Source organism: Rhinolophus sinicus, chromosome 1, assembly GCF_057876585.1.
Source record: "Rhinolophus sinicus isolate RSI-liver-muscle chromosome 1, RSI-T2T, whole genome shotgun sequence".
In the NCBI taxonomy this organism is placed as follows: domain Eukaryota; kingdom Metazoa; phylum Chordata; class Mammalia; order Chiroptera; family Rhinolophidae; genus Rhinolophus; species Rhinolophus sinicus.
In genome coordinates, this window is record NC_142501.1 from 15,682,804 (window position 1) to 15,704,630 (window position 21,827).

A 21,827-nucleotide genomic window follows, 5' to 3' on the forward strand; every position below is an offset into this window, starting at 1 on the left:
TGATGATTTTTATTTCCATCTTTTGGCTATTATAAATAACACTGTGTAAATGCACATTTTTGTGAATACATGTTTTTGTGTGGACATAAATCTTTGTTTCTTTGGGGTACATACATAGGAGTGCAATTGCTAGGTCATTTGGTAACTCTATTTAACTTCCAAGAACTGGCAGACTGTTTTTTAAAGAGGCTGCACCATTTTACATTCCCACCAATAATGTATGAAGATTCTAATTTTTCAAAATCCATGCCAACACTTGTTAATTTCTGACTATTTGATTCTAGCCATACCAGTGAGTGTGAACTGATATTTCATTGTGGTTTTAATTTGTATTTCCCTGATGACAAATGATGTGGAGTATCTTTTCATATGTTTATTGGCCATTTGTATATCTTCTTCAGAAAAATGTCTATTCGGATCCTTTATCCATTTTAAAAATGGGTTGTCTTTTTATTATTGAGTTCTTTATATATTATAGACACAAGTCTTCATAAGACATAGAGTGTGATTTATAAATACTGTCTCTCATTCTGTGAGTTGTCTTTTCACTTTCTTGATAGAGCCTTTGAAGCACAAAAGTCAACTTTCATATTTAAGAATCCAATGCCGAATCTCAAGCCATGAAGACTTATCCCTATCTTTTCTTCTAATGGTTTTAAGGTTTTACCTTTACATTTGCGTTTGATCCATTTTGAGTTAATTTTTATATGTGATGTGAGGTAAAGTTCAATTGCATTCTTTTATATGTGGCTGTCTAGCTGTCACAATACCATTTGTTAAAAGATTATTCTTTCCCCATAGAATAGTCTTGTCACCCTTGTCAAAAATTAGTTGAGCATAGACCACAGAGCATAGGAATTTATTTCTGGAGTCTCAATACCATTCCATTGAATGTATATGTATGTTACTTATATTTATCTATCCTCATGACTGTACCACACTGTCTTGATTATTGTTGCTCCGTAGTAAGTTGTGAAATTGGGAATTGAGTTCTCCAAGTTTGTTCTTTTCAAGACTGTGTTGGCTAGTCTTCATGCCTTGAAATCCCATATGAATCTCAGAATTGGCTTGTCAATTTCTACAAAGAAGCTACCCAGGATTCTAAAAGGTACTGCATTGAATCTGTAGATTAATGTGTTAAGTACAGCCACCTTAGCAATAGTAAGTCTTCCAATCCATGAACATGGGATATTTTTCCATTTATTTAGCTCTTCTTTAATTTCTTTCAACGTTTTGTAGTTTCCTACAAAATTGAGTCATTTCCTTAGTTGTTGCTCTAGGGCTTACTTGGCATATACACCTTACCACAATCAGCTCCAGATTTATATTACCTTAATTCCAGTGAGATATTTAAGTATTACTTCTATATGATGTTATTCCTTTCCCTTTTTTTTGTGGCATTATTGTTATACATATCTATAAATGTTGAAAATCCTATAATATATTATAATTATTACTTTATATAATTTGTCTTTTACAGATGCTGAAGGAAAAAGGAGAGCAAGTATATACTTACAGTTTTGTTATATTAGCCTTCGTATTTATCATTTCTGGTTCTCTTGATTTGTTCTTGAGGATCTGAGTTACTATCTGGAGTCAATCCAATACAAGTTTGGTCTCATCTACCTTTGTGCTGTTCTTGGCAAATACACTACATTTCTATGTATTACTGGCTGAACAATAAATTATATATAGTTTTATAGAAATACTTTTAAAATCACTTAAAAGAAGAAATGTGCATTTATATTATCTTTTACAATTACATAATTACCTCTACCAGTGCTCTTTGTGTGGATTCAAATTGCTGTTTGGAGTCATTTGCTTTCAGTCTGAAAATCTTTTAGTATTTCTTATATGGTGGGTCTGAAAGAAATTCTTTCAATTTTTCGTTTATCTGGTAATGTCTCTATTTCTCTTGCATTGTTAAAAGACAGCTCTGCTGGATATAGGATTCTTGGTTGAGGTTTTTTTCTTTGAGTTCCTTAATAGGTTATCCTGCTCTGGCCTACATTTTCTTTCTTTTTTTTTTTTTTAAAAAAAATCAGGGAATATTAGGGAACAGTGTGTTTTTCCAGGACCCATTAACTCCAAGTCAAGTTGTTGTTTTCAATCTAGTTGTGGAGGGCACAGCTCAGCTCCAAGTCAAGCTGTTGTTTTCACTCTAGTTGTGGAGCGTGCAGCTCACTGGCCCATGTGGGAATCGAACTGGTGACGTTGGTGTTATGAGCACTGCATTCTAACGAACTGAGCCATCTGGATGCCCTCTGGTCTACACTTCTGATGAGAAGTCAGCTGTGTATCTTATTGAGCTTCCCTTGTAAGGGGTGAGTCATTTTTCTGTTCTTTCAAGGTTTTCTCATCTTTGGCTTTCGGCATTTTTACTGATGATCTGTTTTTGGATACCCTTGAGTATATCCTACTCAGATATTATTGAGCTTCCTGGATGAGTAGGTTGTTTTCCAATAAATATGGCAAGTTTTTAGCCATTATTTCTTCAAACATTTTTTTATTCCCCTTTTTCTCTCTCCTCTCTTCTAGTACTCCCATTGTGCATATGTTGGTACACTAATGTTACCCCATAATTTTCTGAGGCTTTCTTCATTATTTTCTTTATTCTTTTTTCTCTGTTCATCTTATATACTCTCTATTGATCAATCTTTAAGTTTGCCTATTCTTTCTTCCGCCAGTTCAAACTTAGTGTTGAGCCCCTTTAGTGAATTTCTACCCAGTTATTGTACTTCACTGTATTTTTTAACACCAAAATTTTCATTTGGTTCTTTTCTGTTTAATAATTTCTTTGTATTGATATTCTCCATTTGATGTGACATTTTATCAAACCTTGCATTACTTCTTTAATCATTGTTTCCTTTAGTTCTCTGAATATATTTATAATGGCTACTTTGAAGTCTTTGTCTGTTAAATCCAACATCTGGTCATTCTCACAGGCAGTTTCCGTTGCCTGCTTTTCCCCCCTAGTGTAGTCATTCTTTCCTTTCTTTCTCTCTCTCTCTCTCTCTCTCTCTCTCTCTCTCTCTCTCTCTCTCTCTCTGAAATTGGGTATTGTCATAACACTGGGTAATGCTCCTAACCTCCAAGACTTGCTATTGTTATTTGCTAGTTTATTTGCTCAGTGACTGGCTGAATTATTTTAGTGAAGCATATTCCCCCCTCCCTGTCTGCAAGGGGGCTTGCCCTTGGGATGACAGTGGCTTTGGCAGGTTCCTCCTCTTTGACTTTCTCTTTCTCTGACCATACCCTGCTGTTAAGCTCCACTAACTGCCCACTGATTGATCTATTGTCTTCAAAAATATCCTGGGCCATAAATAGCTCCATAAACTGAAACATTCTATTAGGGCTCCTTTGAGGGGATGGTTCCTGAGGTCAACATTTAAGATCTGTTCTGACCACAGGAGGGCTGTTCCCAGCTATCTTTCATCCTGTCTCTCTAGCAAACTAGCCAGCCTTCTGGTTACCTGTATCTCCAGTGAATCTGTCAGTCTCCTCCCAACTGCCTTTCACCACAACCTGCACCCACAGTGATGAACTTCACACTCTGTTGCAAATGAAGTTGGTCCTTTGGGGAGAGATTCAGAGCTCTGTTATAAGGTCTGCTTGCTCCTCTCGGCAAAATTTCTGAGCCCTGGTTCTGATGCTGGGGGCAGAGATAATGGCAAACACCCCCTTGAGAAAGCAGTTAGAGGGGGTAAGGGAAGAGCAGCCCCATCTCTCCTCAGCTTGCCTCTCCCAGGGTGCAATCTGTGTCTCAGAAGCAGGGGCAAGGGCAACTGGGGTCCCACTATTCTCAGTGGTACCACACCCAAAGGTACCACACCCCGGGTAGAGCCTCTGTCCCATGAGTGGGGGGGTGCACTGGGTGACACGAACAAGACCCCACCTATTAGCTGCACTCACTCAGAATTTAGTCTCAGCAACTGAGACAGAATAAAAAAAATGTGAGTTTACCCTCTGTCCCTACTGGGAAGCAAGCCCTCCAACTGTGAGCTGATGGAAGGAGGGGGCTCTGTGTTCTTGGCTGCATCGGTTTGGAGGCAACTTTCCGTCTTGCTCAACTTAGACTGAGGAAGGGAGGAAGCAAGTCTCATTTCAAATAACACACTTTCACTTTTCGTACTGAGTTTTAGTAGATTTTCTTGAATAAGTGTTTCTTCATTGACTGTATGCTCTTAGCACTATTTCCAGAGACTTTAAAGGGTTGTTTTTAAAAATGACTTTCACCAGTTTCATTAGAAAGCAGATCCATAGAGCTCCTCAAACTATCATGGATGGAAGTGGAAGTTCTTGATGCATTTTTTTTTGTATGAGAAATTGGCTCTGAAACTCTAAAGTACAAATCAAAGAAAGTGTTTTTATCATTCTTGGGCAGAAATCTGAAAAAGTGATCCAAAGATCATGAATGGGCTGCCACACATACAGCTTACTAAGTCAGAAGAGCGATTCTGTTCTTCCTCACTATTTTCAGTCCTTTGATACCTTGGCAAAACATCTAAAATAAAAAATGGAGTCTGAAATGAAGTTTAAATTGTTTTATTTTGAACTATTGTGAGGCATTCATCCTGGCCTATGATATAATTCAGCCCTTCTAGTCAGATTTCATGCCAGATCCAAGCTAGATGTGCACTTTAAAAAATAAAGATATAGGAGGCTTTTGGTAGTGTTTGAGTGTGTGTGTGTGCACACGCGTGTGTGTATTAAAGAGATCAGATATTAAAAATCATTATCTTTAAAGTTACTGGTTTCTAAACGAGAATTATAGCTCTGTAGTTGCATCATGTATCAAAGTATTCCCTAAGGTAGAGACATGAAATAAAATTTGAGTCAAATTTGCAAGGCATACAAAGCTCATTTGTTTTAGTGAAAATTGGGGTTTAACAATATTAAATGACTAAAATAAGTGTAAAGGGCTTTCAGAACAAACATCCATGCCTTAAGTTATTCCTAAGCATGGATCCGCAGTATAGGATTGATGTTTCTATGTTATCACATTTTCCCTGGGGGAATCTAAAATGAAAATTTACTCATGCATTTTCTATAGTCCACAATGGTCAATTCAGTATGCACCTGTAGCTGAGCAAGTGCCAAACCAAACACTATAGGCAAATAGCCAACTTAGGACCTGGCACGCAGGAATTACTGAAAAAATATTTGTGGACTATAGCGATCTCTACTAATACGCCAAGTCTGGGGGGAAAATGTAAGAAAAAAAATACGTATTTTTCCTTACATTTTTATGTTTCATGTGTACATATATATGTATACATATATATGTATATGTATTTCAAATGGTAGAATGGAATTTTTTCATATAAATTTATTTCACTCCATAAACTGGCTCCACAGTTAATTCCATCTCTGAACTTAATAACATTTTTATACTCCTCTAAAGGGAATATGTAAGACAATCAAAAAGGCTCAGTTTTAGAGAAAACGACTTTTTTAAAAAAAAGTATTGGTCTTTGGCTTATGCCCCCAATCACACTATTATAAAGAAACATATAACATATATGTTATATAATTATCATAAGCTTATATCATTTTAATCTACTATAATATAAAAGTTTAAAATATAGAAAAGGGGAAGAAAAATATCATCCACAGTAATAATATTCAGATAGTCACCATTTAGTAAATTTCCTTGTAGTCATTTTTCTTTGTATAGTTTTTGTTAGTTTTACATGGTTGTGATCATACCATATGAGTACTTTTGTATCCTATTTTTTCAGTAAACAACATTATGATATGTGCTTGAGAGTCTGTTGTATAGTTAAGAGAATATTAAACTCAATACCAAACACTATGTACAAATCACAGGAATTTTGGCCTCCACTCAATCTCTAAGTTCCATTAATTCATTTAACAGGTGTTTATTGCAGGTGCCCATTTTGTGCCACGTGCAGTGCTGGGGGATGAAAATACAGAGAAGAAAGCAGAGTTCTTGGCCTCTCAACTCAGCTACCAGTACCTCTGTCTTCAAGGAAAATACAGGCTTACCTATGTGAGTTTGAAGGTAATAAAATAAATGCTTGAAATTTGGCTATTGTTAACTTCATTCTTTTGAGGAAAATTACTATACACAGAGAAATGTGGAAAACTGAAGTTTTCCACATTTGATACAGTTGTATTCTTATCTCATAGGTCAAAGAGCTGTAATTCTTTTGCTCATTTTATGACGTGTATTTTTCAACATTTATTGCAATTTATTGGTCCTCTTTATTGGTCTTCAGATCAGTTGTGTTTTAGAAATCAATAGAAGAGCTTTCATTTCTTCAAGATGTAAATTTTAAGATTATTCATCATATCTCCTCCCATCCCACATATTTGCATGACGTATTTGTTTATGTGCTGGTAGATAATCACAGCCTACCAATTTAGGGAGAGGATGTAAAGCAAGTGCTTCAATAGCACAGGTGCTTACATCCAAATGTACAATGACCCACATACACCTGGAACTATTTGCATATATGCACAAACATTAGCAGTTGTTTCTGACTTGACTTTATCTGGAAAAATTTAAGCACTCCTAGTTTGTAATTTCCTTTGCTACCTTCCAATTTAAATCTGGTTGCCTAACTGGTGGTTGAGGTATGAAATAAGAGATAAAACAAGGGAGTGAGTCATAACTTCAAACCTTCTGAAATATACCTCAAGTGGTCACAAGTGAGAGCACTGAGAAGTAACGGGACTGCACATAATAGAAAAGTCTGTTCTCTGTCTGAGGCTCCACTGCTTACTAGTCATGTGACTGTTAGCAAATTGTCATCAGTATGAGCCTCAGTTTTCCTATCAATACAATAGGGATGGCGACATTGTCACCATACTCACAGCATTAGTGCATTACTGCTGCAAAGCAAATCTTTGTAAAAATGCAAAACACTACGTGTTAGGAATTAATTAGGTCTACAGATCATCAATTTATAACCGTTTCCTAAAAAGCTCAGTATAATTAGGTTTAATTTTTTGAAAGGCTCTGTTCCCTTACATTTATTTCTAAGTTATCACAAAGGTTTTATATAAGAAAGGTATTGTGTTCAGAGGCAGCACCCTTAGTTTATAGAAAGGGGTGCTGTGGTTACCAAGGATCTACTGGGAGAAGGCTCCAGAGACATGTTTAGGAAAGAGGAAAAAGAGAACTATGGTAGCAAAACAAATTGGATAGTAATCTGAGTTCCTCTTATTTTCAGACTGGGTTTAATGTGGAGACGTGCCTACTATCCTGTCTTTCTACATCGAGAACTTTTTAGGGCCTTAGGAATAAAAGTCACTAGTGGGTTTAACCCTTGGAGACTGAAATGGTTTTGTCAATGTTTTTCCATTAATGAAGATTACCTAGCTGGGTCCCTAAAGACATTTGTTTATATCAGAACTCTTCGGAAGCAGAAATCTGCTGCACATTGTAGCTGAAAAATAACACCAGTACAGTAGTTACTGGCTCTGAAGAACTAAAAGGCAGTAAGGACAATACTTTGAAAATGTTAGGTTTCACTACTATCCTACAGAAAATAAACATGCTTTATTAATAACTGTGTGGGAAAAGTTTCTCTCTCAACTGAAACTAATATGGAGTGGGGGAATCTCTGTCTTAATGTACTTCATTTGACCAGTAAAAGCACTACCAAAGATTCTAGTGTCAGATTCCTAAGGCACCATGAAGCTACAGATGCAGTATGGATTCTCCCAACTAAATGAAGTGAATAGCAGCTGCCTACCTAGCCAGAATACCTATCGTGGGTATCTCAAAAAACCTGTTCTTGTTAATGCGATGTTTCTTTCTGTTTCACCTAACGCTCTCTCCCATTAGCACATAATGGTCTGTATGTCTCTCTCCGTCTCCCTCTCCCATGCCATAGTATTCCATTACGTAGATGTACCCTAGTTTCTTCAACTACTCCCTAGTTGCGGGACAGTTAGTTGTTTCTAATCTTGTGCTATAATGTACAATGCTTCAATGAATAACTTTGTTTACTTGGGTTCTGTCTATCCACAAGATAGATTTCTAAAAGTGACATTGCTTGGTCAAAAGGCAAAATGCATCTGTAATTTTGGTAGATACTGCCAGTTTCTGTTCCACAGGAATTGTGTTATTTTGCACCCTGAACAAATGTGTGATTCCTTGTTTCCTGAAGACCATTTATAAAAATACACATGCCTGGATCCCACCCCCCAAATTCTGACTCAGTAGATAAAGGGATAGGCCTGAGCAGGCCTATCTTTAAAAAGCTCCCCAAACAGCACATTCCTGGTTGAGAAGCCATGTTCTAAAAGGTATTCTAGTCTTGTTTAACTGTTCAAATCCAAAAGAAAATCAGATTTAAATATTTAACCTCCAAAGTTTACACTCCATGTCACTCATTCAATAAATACTTTTTGAGTGCCTACTATGTGCTAGGCACTCTGAGACTAACACAGAATTTTATGGGAATGCTGCAAAGGGCACCTTCACCCTAACAGGAATGCCAGAGGAGGCTTCCTGAAGGAGGTGCTCTGGAGCTGAATAGGATTCACCAGGTGAAAAGGAGAAGAGGTATGTAAGAAGGAAAGGGCATTCTGGGTAGAAAACATGTGCAAAGGTAGAAAATAAGAAACAGAAGGGATGTGTATATAACTGGAAATAGTTCCTATTGCTAGAGCATCGAATACAAGGGAGAGAAGTAAGCTGCAGAAGTAGGAAGAGATCAGGTCACTAAGCATCATGTTAAGAAGCTTGAATTTTATTTTATAGGCAAAAAAAGTCACTCAAGGGTTTTAAAGGCTGGGAGCGACACAATCAGACTGTTGTTCTAGACTGATGGACAATGGACTGGACGGGCAATAACTGGAAAGAGAAAGAACAGTTAGGAAACCGGTGCAGTAAGCCAGATGAAGGCTTGAATCGGGGCAGAGGTGAAGGAAAGAATGGACTGAAGAGATCATAAGAGGTAAAATGAGCAAGATGCAGACACTAGATTTTGGAAGTGGAGGTGACTAGAAGGCTGATTTCAAGGTATTATCAAACCACGACCAGGAAGGCACTAGATTGAAGTTATTTTCCCAGCAGCGGTGATAGGTTTATACTAATTTCGCCATGCTCTCGTACCTGGTCTTGACATTCATGAGGCCAGAGATGGTTATACCGGGCCCAGCAAAACACACAGGTAAAACTGGTGAGTTTCTCCTTTAGCATCATGCTCTACTCAACTAAGTAAAGCAACCATAGGTAACCCAATAGGCAAACACAACATTCCATGGTCATATCTCTGATGCACTCTCTTAAAACTCCTCTATTGGTGAATCTCTTACCTCCATTTTCCTCTAAGTCCATGAAGTCAGTGACCTAAGTTGCTGACAACATAAATAAGTCAGCACAGAGAACAGCATGTGGCTGAGGGGCAGCAGGATTAACAGCTGCTTTCCCCAAACTTCACCCAACGCCCAGCTTTACAATATTAACAAAGCATTTTGGGCAGCCTGCAGTCCTGCCACCAAGCGAAGTCAATTTCTGGAGATGAGAAGGCTCAGGCTTTCCCTATTGCCCTGATGTATCCAAGTGTCATGGTTCTGTGGGGAGGGAGCAGGAGGGAGTTGTGTGTAATCCATACTAAACCTGGCACTTGTCTTTCTTCTCAGAGTTCCTAAAAAACTAACTGAAGGGAAACCGAAAACTAAATCACCATCAGATGAAAAGAAGTCCATTGTTTAGAAAGTCCATGAATGAAATAAATACACACACACACACACACACACACACACACACACACACACACTAATACCAAGGCTTACCTTTCTTTTATCTTCATCTGTTGGTTCAAATTTGAAAGTAGCCCTATGCTGAGGGGGGGAAAAAAGGAAACAATGTCATTTGAAATACATAGATTTTTAATTTTGGCTATGTTTAAAAATACATGTCTCTGTAAAAATGTTGTCTTCCCACAGTATCGTGTCATACTATTCGTATGAAAGTAAGAGAGACAGGCAGGTAAGCAAATAATTTTAAGCAGTATGAAAAGACTACAGCAGAAATATATACCAAGGAGCACAGAGTGCCAAGCCCCTAACTGCCCAGGGAAACTGGGAATGCTTTGCATGCAGTAGAGAGAATTTGAGGGGGACCTTGAGGGATGAGTAGAAGTTTGCTAGGAAGCAAATGGAAAGCATGGTAGCGACAGAAACGCAAATGTGTGAAATGGTGTGATCTATCTGTGAAATAAGCAGCTCTGTCAGAGTGAAACGTAGGACACACATTAGGGGGTGGGGGATTAAAGGAAGATGAGAATGGAAAAGTAGACTGGACAGAGATTTGGAAGGGCCTTTCAATGTCGTTGGGAGTTTGTACTTTCCTTTTCATATGCAGTAAGAAATCATCAGAGAATTGTAGATAGGGAAGCAAGTCAATAGATTGGTATTTTGGGAAAATATTCTGTAAAAATGAGGTTTAAATCATAGCTCCATCACTTACTAGTTAGTTGAGCAAGTAAACGCTCCATAACTGGATTTCTCATGTAAAAAGAAGGGGTGCCTAGTTCACAGAGTTGCTGTGAGGGTTAAAACAGCTAAGGCATATACTGCATCATCTCAGGGCCTGGCACACAGTAAACCCTCCATAAATATTAGGATTACAATGATGGTGATGCCAATGATATTGAAGAAAAAGTAACTGGAAGACAGGAGAGTGTGGTGACTCTCCTGAAATGACTGGCAACACTGTATTTTCCACTCTGTAGCTGAAATAGATGATGGAGTAAGTTGAATTGTCCACAAGGAGTGATGTTACCCAAAAAACAGAGCAAAAACATTCCTCATTCGCCTCTCAAGTTTTATTCAGAACCAAGTGCTCTTATGAATCCTAAGCTTTCCTTTAAGAAAATCTCCACTGAACACCTCTCTGCCTTACCTTTTCTTTCTCTCATTGGCCACACTAACAAACATTTATTGGAAACCCAACAAGAGTTCAGTACACTAAGTACTAAACATATCACTACTACCTGTGTTTCTGCAAGACGCAAGTTTTGAAGTCAAATGAGATGGAGAAATGTTGACAGAGAAGCAGTTCTGAATGTAAGAAATGGACTTAGAGGTAAGAGAGAAGGGCCGTTTGAGGAAACCTACGGCTTGTAAAACAATTAGAATGGATGTTGTCAGGTGGTAAGGGCTTGGATTTTAAAATTTATACCTGAACTGGCAGACAGGTGACAGGTGTGAATAGGAGAGCACTCTGGAAGAATATTTTGGGCAGGAGCGTAGAGGCTGTATCAAAGGAGAACAAGACTAAAGACCAAAAGCTCTCTGAGAAGTGGGCATCAATACCCCAAGCACGATATCGCTGGCAGCAGCATAAACTGACACAAACTTTAAAAGGCAAAATGATTTGGCAACACAAATTTGAAAACATCAAAATATTCATACCCTTTCACCCAGAACTTCTACTCCTAGGAATTTATCCTCATGAAATCATCAGAGGAAACACAATTTATATATGTAAGCATATTCACTGCACTGTTATCTACTATTATAAGAGACACCCTGAACACCCAACAACAGGAGACTGATGAAATACATTGCTGTGCATCCACCTCATAGAATACATATTGCAATGAAAAGAAAAGATGGCTAAAAAGCTCTGTAACAACATGGAAAATTATTTAGATAGCATCAAGTGGAAACACAGTAAAACATCAAATTATATGTCTATGTCTCTGATGACAGTACCTCCATAAATACATGGATGCATTCAAACAGAGGTGTGAGTGTTAAATGCCAATAGAAAGCCAACTGTACAGGGGTGGTGGAATTTCTGATAATTTCTTTGACAAACTCATTGTTGGTATATTATTTTTGTAATTAGAATGGAAATTTTTAAAATAAAAGATAAATGAATGAATGAATGAACAAGGAAAGAAAGAAGTATGGAAGAACAAGTTGTAAATCTGAAGGCTATAACTTAGGAATTTATAGACCCGAGGTTTAGAAAAAACCCAACACTAGATAAAAGATAAAGAAGCACCAGACATCAGGCTAAGCTTGTAAACTGAAGCTTAGTAAAGATCTAATACAAATGAGAATAAACAATTGCACTTAGGAACCAAGAAAGCTTATTTTTTGCCATTATATGTGAATTCCATAAATTATCTGGAATAAATGTATTGTAGTTGCCAATATAATGGTTCTCCTAAACTTTGTTTTGGCATTTATGGTAAGGGAACAGAAAAAGAAACCTTTTGGAAAGACCCTCATTAAGTTATAAAAATATCTTTTAAATAGTTTCTACATAGAATTAATCTTTTAAGGTGATAATTCGGAATAGTACCAGGGACTAATATTTCTGTTGCTTTTTAAATGCAAGGCTGAGCCTGTCAAAAAACCACATTAAAAAAAAGGGAAGAAAAGCTTTCAAAAGCCCTGTCTAAAGAGCATGAGGGCTTAATTTAATTCGAAAATATACTAGTATTGAGGCAACACAAATTGATTTTTGAACGTGCCAACCTATTCAAAAGCTCAAACCTCTAAGATTGTTTGGATCCAAAGACATTGACTTCTTTAAAGCTGGCTTCTTTTATCTAACTTAGAGCACCCCTAACCTACTCAGTACCTCTAAGCCTTTTTCTCCCCCCTTTCTGTGGCTGAAAGAAAGGGGAAGGGAACTAGCATTTCTGGCTGTAAATGCCTTTCTAGAACTGCTAGCCAAGAGTCACCCACCTCACTTTCTTTATATGTTTACTGCTGGATGAACAAGAGCAACAAGTCAAATATAAACTTAAACCACTGTTCAATTTAGAGGTTAAGTAAGGTAGGAACAGCTCAGTGACACACCAGACTCATTATGAGGACTCCCCACTATAGGTTTTCTCTCTTATGAAGGCTCTAAAATGCGCAGGCTCAGGAGTCAGCACTGGGTTTGAGTCCAGACCCGCTGCTTACTAAGATTGACCGTGGTCAAGTTACTCAACTTTACTACCTGTCAGTTTCCTTACCTTTATGTATAGCGCCTTGCACACAGCAGGTGTTCAATAAGTGGCCACTACTGTTATTATTGCATGGCCTATGATGTGGCCAAATACTGAACTATTAGAGAACTATGAGTTACCGCATAGATTTCCAAAGATACACTCAAATGGTACCATACAAAGGAATTACCTAACTGTGTGTGTGTGTGTGTGTGTGTGTGTGTGTGTGTGTGTGGCGCGATGGTTCATGAATAGAGATGACTTCTAGAACTAAATGACAGTAACTGAGACTATAAAACCCAATCTGGAAATAAGAACAGAGTATATGACAAAGGAACAGCCCGCTAAACACGCTCCTCTGCAAAAATCTGTGGAATGAACTCAGAGTTCTGAACTCAACCTCAAAGTGAAAAGCAAAAACTCCTCTTACATGGTTCAGGATATTTATATGCCCTACGCAAATGTGGAGGCTGTCTTTCTAGAACTGTCCCAATATTAGGTCCCTATCAATCAAGTTATTCTAGCACATAAATAAAGACCTCACAGCTATGAGTGTGGTTTTCCTCTCTTACGAGGACGACTCTTGGAGACCTACCTGCCTGTATCTTAAATAAACTTTACCTTTCATTTGGCCGTAAGCTTGCCACACTTCCAACACAGAATCCTGTCGGAGCTCGCTAGGGGGTTACGCGTGCTCAGGTGGTGTCTATGGCCACCCGGCCATCTCTCTGAGTATCATCGTAGTTGATGACTCTAGGCCTCAGTTTCTTCACCTAGGAACTGAGGGGATTGGACTCAATTATCTTTGCGGTTCCATCTAGTCTACATGTCCTGTGATTCAAGGAACTGTGATACTACTGTGCACCTCAGAGGCCTTGATCACTGTTTGTTGTTGATAATCACAATGATGGCAACCGATCTCGCTACTGAATCTGTTATCAGAACAGGCTGTAAAGGAGGAGAAGGAGCTTGGATAGCCTAGACTAGAACAATACACACTTCCCATAATTAATAGCTCATTCTATAACTGATGTGGAGGTGATTAGGGTCTAACAGTAGCCAAAGAAGTAGGGTACTGGTCGTGAAGAACCCTTCTCTTCTGTACTCGAACACACAACATGGCCTTGCAAACAGAGCCCGGGATATGGAATCTGAAGACAAGTCTGCCACTTCTAGCTACGTGCCTTTGAGCCCGTAACAGTCACTTTGCCTTTCTGAACTTTAATTTCCTATCCCCCCAAAAGAGAATACTTCCATCTTCTTCATAAGTTTTAATATAAGAGAATTATACGTGATGACATGTGAAAGCGCTTAGGATAACACACAGTATATAGCAGGCACTCAGTAAATGTTAACGGTGAACTGAGAAGTGTGAAATACAACAACCACTCTTCCTATTTTTTAATACTTCCCTATGCTGAGTCAACCTGAGAAACAGACAAGTTTGATTTTTTTCTGGGATAAATAGATCTTCCCTCTTTCCATCATAATAAGAGTCAGTGAGTGAAGCAAGAAGGCTTGGAAATTAGAGTCTGTGCAACACAGTAGAAATTAGATGTTGTTACCTGGGGCCAGACAGGTAACTTGCTCTAAACAAACCTAGTACAAGGTATTTTGCTACCCATCAGAAAGTGCGAGGGTCAAGGAAAAAGAGAAAGAAGGGAGTATATTTCCCCACTTTTTTGGGAGGGCCATGTCAACTCAGTGGCACATGTTTAATTCCTGCTTTTTTGTTCAAAACTAACAGTTATGGGTTCTTCCTCAGTGCTAGGCACTCTTCTAAGTGCTTTACACATATAACTCATCTAATCAAGAGAATAAACCTATGATGATAGGTCCTATTATTATCCCTGTTTGGTAGATGAAGAAACTGAGGCACAACAAAGTTAAGTAACTTGCCTGAGGCCACACAAATGGTAAACTGAGGATCAGAGTCCGACAGTCTGGCTCCAGAGCCTGCGCTCTGGCCACAGCACCTCTTGAGTACCTTGATCATTAGAACTGTGACTGAGTGAAAGCCTCCAGGTGCATTGTGCTCAGTGTTTGGCATTATGCTTCAGTTCATTTAAGCCTCAGAATTACTTAGGTGATATTATTCCTATTTTACAGATAAGGAAACTGAGACTCAGGCTTAAAATAACTTACCACAGTCAGGAAACTAATAATAAATAACAGCTCTGAACCAAGGTTTTTCTGACTCCAAATTACGTGTACACCTGCTTTCCACTATACTTGACTGCTTCCTTCCGAGGACCGGCTTTATTCGAGAAGTAAGGTGGCATAAAGAATATCCTCCCCCAAACAATGAACCAATCATTCTCTCTCTACATCACTCACTTCTCTTCTTGGTTACACTCCTCAATGCCCCATAATCACCTCTTATTCTAAACATTTCTGAAATCAATTTTTCCAGATAAGAAAAATGAAACACACGCTATCCAGCTACCTTTTCAGGGTTTCAGACTCCTGTCCCATAGAGCAGGACAATTTAATTCCATCTTCCCTTTCTTATGACCGTAGCACTGCAATCATACGTTCCCTTCCTATTTATCTTCATCCAATGTCTCTCACCTTGAGGGGCAAAGCCCCATGGCCAACACGAAACTCAGCTATTTTCTCTGTCCTCTGGCCCTATCACAATCAGCACTAAACAAGAGAGCTCTTTTCTGAAGGAGGTGACTGACTTGGTTCTGATCAAGTCAGAGCATTCTCGGGCTTGGCCCAAAAAGTTCTAGTGTTTGGGAGGCCTGGATTCCCAAACACTTCAGGAATACCACCTTAAACAATACACATTGGGCATCGCAAATTTAAAAATATTCCCAATGTGATATGTCTTGAACTTAAACTGACAGCACTTGGTCAGGAGTGGTAAGTGGAAACCAGCCTAGAGAGAGATCAGGGAGAGGAGGACATAAATTGGAGGAAGCAAATCTGGAGTTCTAACTAGTTTAGCGATAAAGGGAGGGAGAAATATTGTAGGAGGTGACAGGATCCAGTTGGAGGTTTTTCTTCCTCCCTTCCCTATGGAAGAAAGTTCCTCTTTATTGTTGGATATCTGCTAAATAAATACCAGTTGATTCAACACAATGGCTAGGTTTCTGTGGTATTTCTTTCTTTTGAAATCAGTTTGTAGCAGCCTCAAATCTTTTTTTGGAAAGCTATAAATCAAGTAAAATGAATGTAATCTCCACAATATCTACACTTAGGCAGTACATGTCTCCTAAATCAGGCAGATTGGTAACAGTAAAGCGTATCAGAAAGTGAAGAAGATATGAGAAGAACTGAATGTATGCATCCTCCCCAAGAAAGCAGCATAGTCCTGTAGAAAGAGCAACGAGACAGCCAGATTCAGATCTCAGCTCCATCTCTCAATGGCTGTGTGGACTTGGGAAAACATTATCCTAAATTTCACCACTTGTGAAATAGGGAATACCATCACTTTCCTCACAGGGTTGCTGGGAAGATTAAAAGGGAATAAAGGTGTCTTATTTTTGGATCTTCTCCACCCAGGGAAGAAATGGCATACTGGCAGCTCACTAATACAAAGTGTATGAAAGTGCAGTGGTGGGCACACAGCAAACACAAAAGAGGAAATTATGAATGGAAGCAAATAGAGGAAAGAAAGAGGCGATATCCAGGGTGAGACTTGGTGTCGGGTGTGTTTTCACAGGAGTAGTCAGTCATTTCTATAAAGTAGTTTTCTAAATGGAAGAATAAAGGTGTGCTATGCTACCTTTTGAAGTGAGTGTGTAAAATTCCTTGAAAAAGTAATGGAGAGCTAACGGTTCTAGGCGAGATTCAGAGAGGTGGCTGGGATTTATAACAACATTACCTTTTTACTGCAGAGTTGTACAGTGGAAACAACAATGAATGGTTTGAAGACCTAGGCTGGATTTCCAGCTCACAAGTATGACCTTGGGCAAGTTACTTAACCAATCAAGAATCTCAATTGCAAAACGCAGATAAAACCTCATAGGACTGCTGTCAAGATTAAATGAGATAACGGATGGGAAAGCTGTTAATGCGAAACAAATAATAGGTATTATTGGGAGTTAAGATTCTCCCACTTACAACATAGTATGTCCATGACCTTGGCATGATTTCAGTTCTTTACGCCTCGGTTTTTTCATCTATAAAATGGGGAGCTTGCTACCATCTACCCTATAAACACTCTGAAAATCAAGTTAGACCATATATGTGACATCACGCCTTGCAAACTGTACAGTGCTATAGGTATATAAAGAACTGCCATCGTGGCTGATACGCTTTTTGGATGTCATGGGCCGTGTTTATGCACAGAAGCAAGTATTTTTATGATATACAGGTGAGGAAGCCTGGCGTGCATTTACGCATCCAAGAGTGGGGCACAGGGCACAGACGCACACCTACGGATTCCGGGGGTGTGACTTGCGCGCTTGGGAGGAGGACCGTCGGACAGGCTGCTGGGCCGGAATCAGAGGAGTGGGCGCCAGGGTGGGGGCAGGGGGATGCAGGATGCACGGATAGGAAAGGCTGGGGGCACAAACATGTATGCCCAAGCCGGAAACGTTTTCGGGGGGAGAGCAAAGCGCATCCCGGGAATAAGGGGGGTGGGGAGGGATGCGCTGTGCAAGCCCGGAGGGCGGCCCGGGGGTGCTATACCGCAAGCCCGGGGCCAGGGCTCTTTACCTTATCGCTGTAATCCCTCAGGACCCGTTCGATAGCCCCCGCCTCGCCGGCCCGGACGATGTAGAGGGCGCGCTCCTCATCCATGGCCGCAGGTGCGGGGGAGCCGCGGCCGCTCTGCGCGCCCAAGCCGCTGCCTCCAGGTAAACGCCTCGCGCCCCCGCTCGCTCGCTCGCTCCTTCCCAGCTTCCTTCCTTCCCTCCTTCCCTCCCTCCCTTCTGCCTCCAACCCGCCAGCCTCCGCCCGGGCAGGCCCGACGTCACCGCCCCTCAACTTTCACCCCGCGACGTCACCGGTCCCCCGGCAACCGGCGCCTCGCGGCCGCCCTCGACAAGGCCCAGGACTCGATAGAGGCCTGCGGAGCAGCGTGAGGCGGGGTCAGGCCCAAGGACCTGCTTGCTCTCCAGCCTCTCCCTCCCTTGGAGAAGAGTCCAGGCTTTTAAGTGGGCTTTCACAGACACAACTGTTCTCTTCTGACTCTCCTCGATGAATCATTCTTCTCAGCTGACGAGAACGACCCGGCTCTTCCCCGCCCCGCTAAGAGACAGCAGCTAAATGGACTACAATTCCCTGCGTGCAATGGGGTCATTCCACTATTCCAGCCAACTTACTGGAGTGCCGAGTGGCATGCCGGGATTAGTAGTCATCCAGAGGGAAAGACTTCCCTTCAAAGGCATGCTGGGAACTGTGGTCCTGCGAGGGCCGGAAACGGGAGTCCGGCGGCCCCTGAGGCCAGAGGCCGAGAGACCGTTAGGGGGAGGGTCTAAGCGACGGCTCTGCCTCCTTTTTGTTCCTTACGGAGCTGACTGCCCTGCTGGAGCCTTGGATCGTCGGACTGGTTGACAGTCGCGGAAACTGGCATCCTTTGGTGGGAACTGTCAAGCACCGGTTTAATTCCCTCTTTTCTCGTTTAGCGGTTTTGATCTCTCTGAAATTCTTTTCCTTCCTCCCGTTTGCGGTCATGTTATGTATTCAGCTACATTAATGTGGGAAATTGTAGGAATGTTATCTAGATAAAAGGGGACTCCGCGATTTTTTGCTTAAATAATAATCTCTGTCATGTATCGCATGCCACCTGAGCTCCAGACTCAGTGTTACGTAGGTGGTTTCCATATAGATGTTTGTGGAACCAAAGGAGCCCTAATGGGTTAAGCAATTTGTTCCAAGTCACAAAGCCAGTAAATGGAGAATTTGAGATTTGAATCTGGGTCTTTCCCTTAAGGCGACTGCTCTACAACCACCAGTAATGTAATAGTAGTGATACTGGTAATAGTAGTGATGATGGTGATGATGATAGAGTTTGTTAAGTGTTTAACCACGTGCAGGCATTCTGTATTACCTCAGTCAATTTCTCACAAATTCAGCCAATAAACATTGAGAACCTATGCTGTGCTAGGCACTGTTTAATAGAGTTCAATGCTGTTTAGAGACAATTGGCCCAAAATGAAGTCCCTGCCCTAATAGTTTTCATTCTAGTGCTTAACCCTATGAGGCAGGTACATATTTTCATTTTAAGATGAGGAAACTGAGTCTTAGAGAGCATTTTTTTTTTTGCCAAGATTGCAGAATTTGGAAACTGAACTTGAACTCAGAGCCCATGTTCTTTTTGTTCTCCCAAGCTATTTGTTAGTGAGTGGATGAATTCTCTAAGTAATTTCCAGTTTTCCATTCCAAGAACCTTTACCAGAAATCATCTTTGATGCCTCCCTTGCCTGCCTCTGCCTGTTGAGCTGTGCTGAAGAGGAGCTAGAGGGGACAACATTTTATTCATCTAAGAATTACTGAGTTTCGGGTAGACGGGTGGCTCAGTTAGTCAGAGCGTGAGCTCTGGGCAACGGGGGCTGCCGATTGGATTCCCACATGGACCAGCAAGCTGCGCCCTCCTCAATGAAGTCAATGAGCTGCCGCTCAGCTCCCAGATGGCTCAGTTGGTTGGAGAACGGGCTCTCAACCACAAGGTTGCCAGTTCGACTCCCACAAGGGATTGTGGGCTGCACCCCCACCCCCTCGACTCCCGGGGGGTGGGCTGTGCCCTCCACAACTAAGATTGAAAGGACAACTTGACTTGGAAAAGTCCTGGAAGTACACACTGTTCCCCAATAAAGTCCTGTTCCCCTTCCCCAATAAAATCTTAAAAAAAAAAAAAAAAAAAAAAAAAAGAATTAGTGAGTTTCTTCTGTGTCAGATTTGTGCTAGGCTTTTGTGCTAGGCTCTTGTGCTAGGCTCTGGGAATTTGGAGATAAAAGCAAATATGCAATTTGAGCTCACGGAGCTTTTGGTCTTTCTGTGTATTATACTTTTCATGCAGCAAACATTTATTGAGCATATTTGTTGAGCCAGGCGTTGGGATAGGTGCTATGTCCATAATTAAACTAAGAAAGATTTTAATCTATCTCATGAAAAAGCACACTTTTTAGGAAGGTCATGGTATAGTAAGCTACATTCATTAGGTAATAGTAATATCTTACAATTGTTTTTAAAACAGTTTACAAAACATTTTAATATACACTATCTCAATGAATCCTTGAGGAAGATATTGTCCCACGTATAGAAGGAAAACAGACTCAGATGGGTTAAGTAACACAAGCTAGGACTCAGACTAAGAGCTGTTAACATAACAGTATTTGGGTGTCTATTCTGTGTCCAGAACTATATTATATGCTTGTTGAGTAACCCTACACTTATTTTTGGAGCAAGGGCTCCAAAAGTATCTCAGTAGAGATGCTTCTTTCAAAGAGGGTCTCATACATGTGTTCGAAATGTCTGTTTAACAGAAATAAGCTTATGTTTATAGGCTCCAGCCCTGTACTTCTAAAAAGAGATTTTAAAAATGTGAAACCACATTAATTAATGGCTTGGGAAATTGCACTTTAGTAATTTTAATTAAGCACTAATATTCTGATTTTATAAATCAAAAGGATCTTTGACTCTAATTCAAGTCATCCTTTGACCACTGACGAGACTCTGGTCCTAGAAAAATTAAGTGACTTGTCCAAAGTCAATAGTTAAAAGCAGATTCTGGGACTAGAGCCTAGACTAGCTAAATCCTGGGTCACTGCATTGCTTTACCTCCCTGAATATTTAGTTCTGTGATACTTTCAGTGACTAGAGTCTCTAGTCCAGTACTAACTCCAGTTCCTGTTGACTCTTGGGTGGCATGGTACTAAGGAATGAGGATTTAGAGGCTGGGTAATCAAAGTGACAAATACTTATTCACAAGTCATTGCTCTGAAAAATAGTAATATAATAATTCTGTACATATATATGGATAGTGCTCTACTATTCTCAAATTATCTCCACATAGATCATCTGATTTAATCTGATTTATAATAGCTAAAAAACGCAAGGTCAATAGGACAGGCACTATCTTCCTTTTTATAGACAAAAGGGAAGTTCAGTGTGTTGATTAGCTTGCTCATAAGCAGTAAGTCAGCTAATAAGTGGTATAGTTAAGGGCTAGAAGTACCCTGGGGCTGAAAGCATAAAATGTTATGGATTTATAGGTCAGGGTCAAGGAAAAGGCCTCCCAATAGATACTAATCATTTTTTTTCTTTCTGAACTTTGATATATCCTGCTGTGGCATTTCCTCCGCCATGACAATGGATTATTTGGAATGTGCCAAATTGAAGGTCTTTAAGAAGTACCAGGTGCTAAGAGCTTTTAAAATCCAAAGCTTCCACATGCAATATTTTTTACACATTTTCTTTAGAAGAAAGTGGAAATTTAAAAACTAAACAGCTTGGTTTAGTTTCTACAGCTCCAGAATGGAAGGGCTGAAAATTCCACTAATTCAAGATACGACCTGTCACTCAACAACTACCATGCCACTGTGTGAGGCTACTCTCTGAATCTCTCTTAAGCCGTGGTGTCCTCAGCTATAAAATAAAGGGATTGAGCCAGATATTATCTTAGCTCTCTCTCAGTTGTAAAATTTGGTGATTCTGAGAACAACAACAAAACCATATTTGAATATGCTCATTCTTTAGAAAAATCTATTAAGAATGAGGTTGTACGAATCAGTATGTATAAATCAAATATCAATATGATGTACGCAAATCATTTCTTGGGCATACCTGCAAAGATTCTGATTCAGTTCCTCTGTGGTGAGGCCTGGGTATTGGTTTTCAAAACTTCTCAGTTGGTGTGAGTGAACAGCAGGGTTGAGAGCCACAGGACCAACATTTTGATAGTATATCAACCACTGAACTAGTTTTTTGTTAGACTAC

The 21,827-nt window shown here is 40.0% G+C and overlaps 1 protein-coding gene across 10 annotated transcripts in view; it reads right to left on the reverse strand.

Moving 5' to 3' along the window:
- RIC8B (RIC8 guanine nucleotide exchange factor B) overlaps positions 1–18,130 on the reverse strand; it is a 98,797-nt gene extending 80,667 nt beyond the window's left edge. For 7 of the 10 annotated variants that reach the window (XR_016020798.1, XR_012494085.2, XR_016020797.1 and 4 more), the window contains exons 1-2: positions 17,604–18,105; positions 9,775–9,822 (exon numbers count right to left, since the gene is read on the reverse strand). Coding sequence is in view for 5 of the 10 variants with exons in the window: in XM_019728438.3 (XP_019583997.1) it covers positions 9,775–9,822; positions 17,604–17,687 (132 nt within the window). In the remaining 5 variants the exon portion in view is untranslated. Of the gene's footprint in view, positions 1–9,774; positions 9,823–17,603 lie in introns of all 10 variants that reach the window. The other 3 variants (XM_074326258.2, XM_074326256.2, XM_019728441.3) reach the window with 2 other exon arrangements.
- Between the last annotated feature and the right edge of the window lie 3,697 nt (positions 18,131–21,827).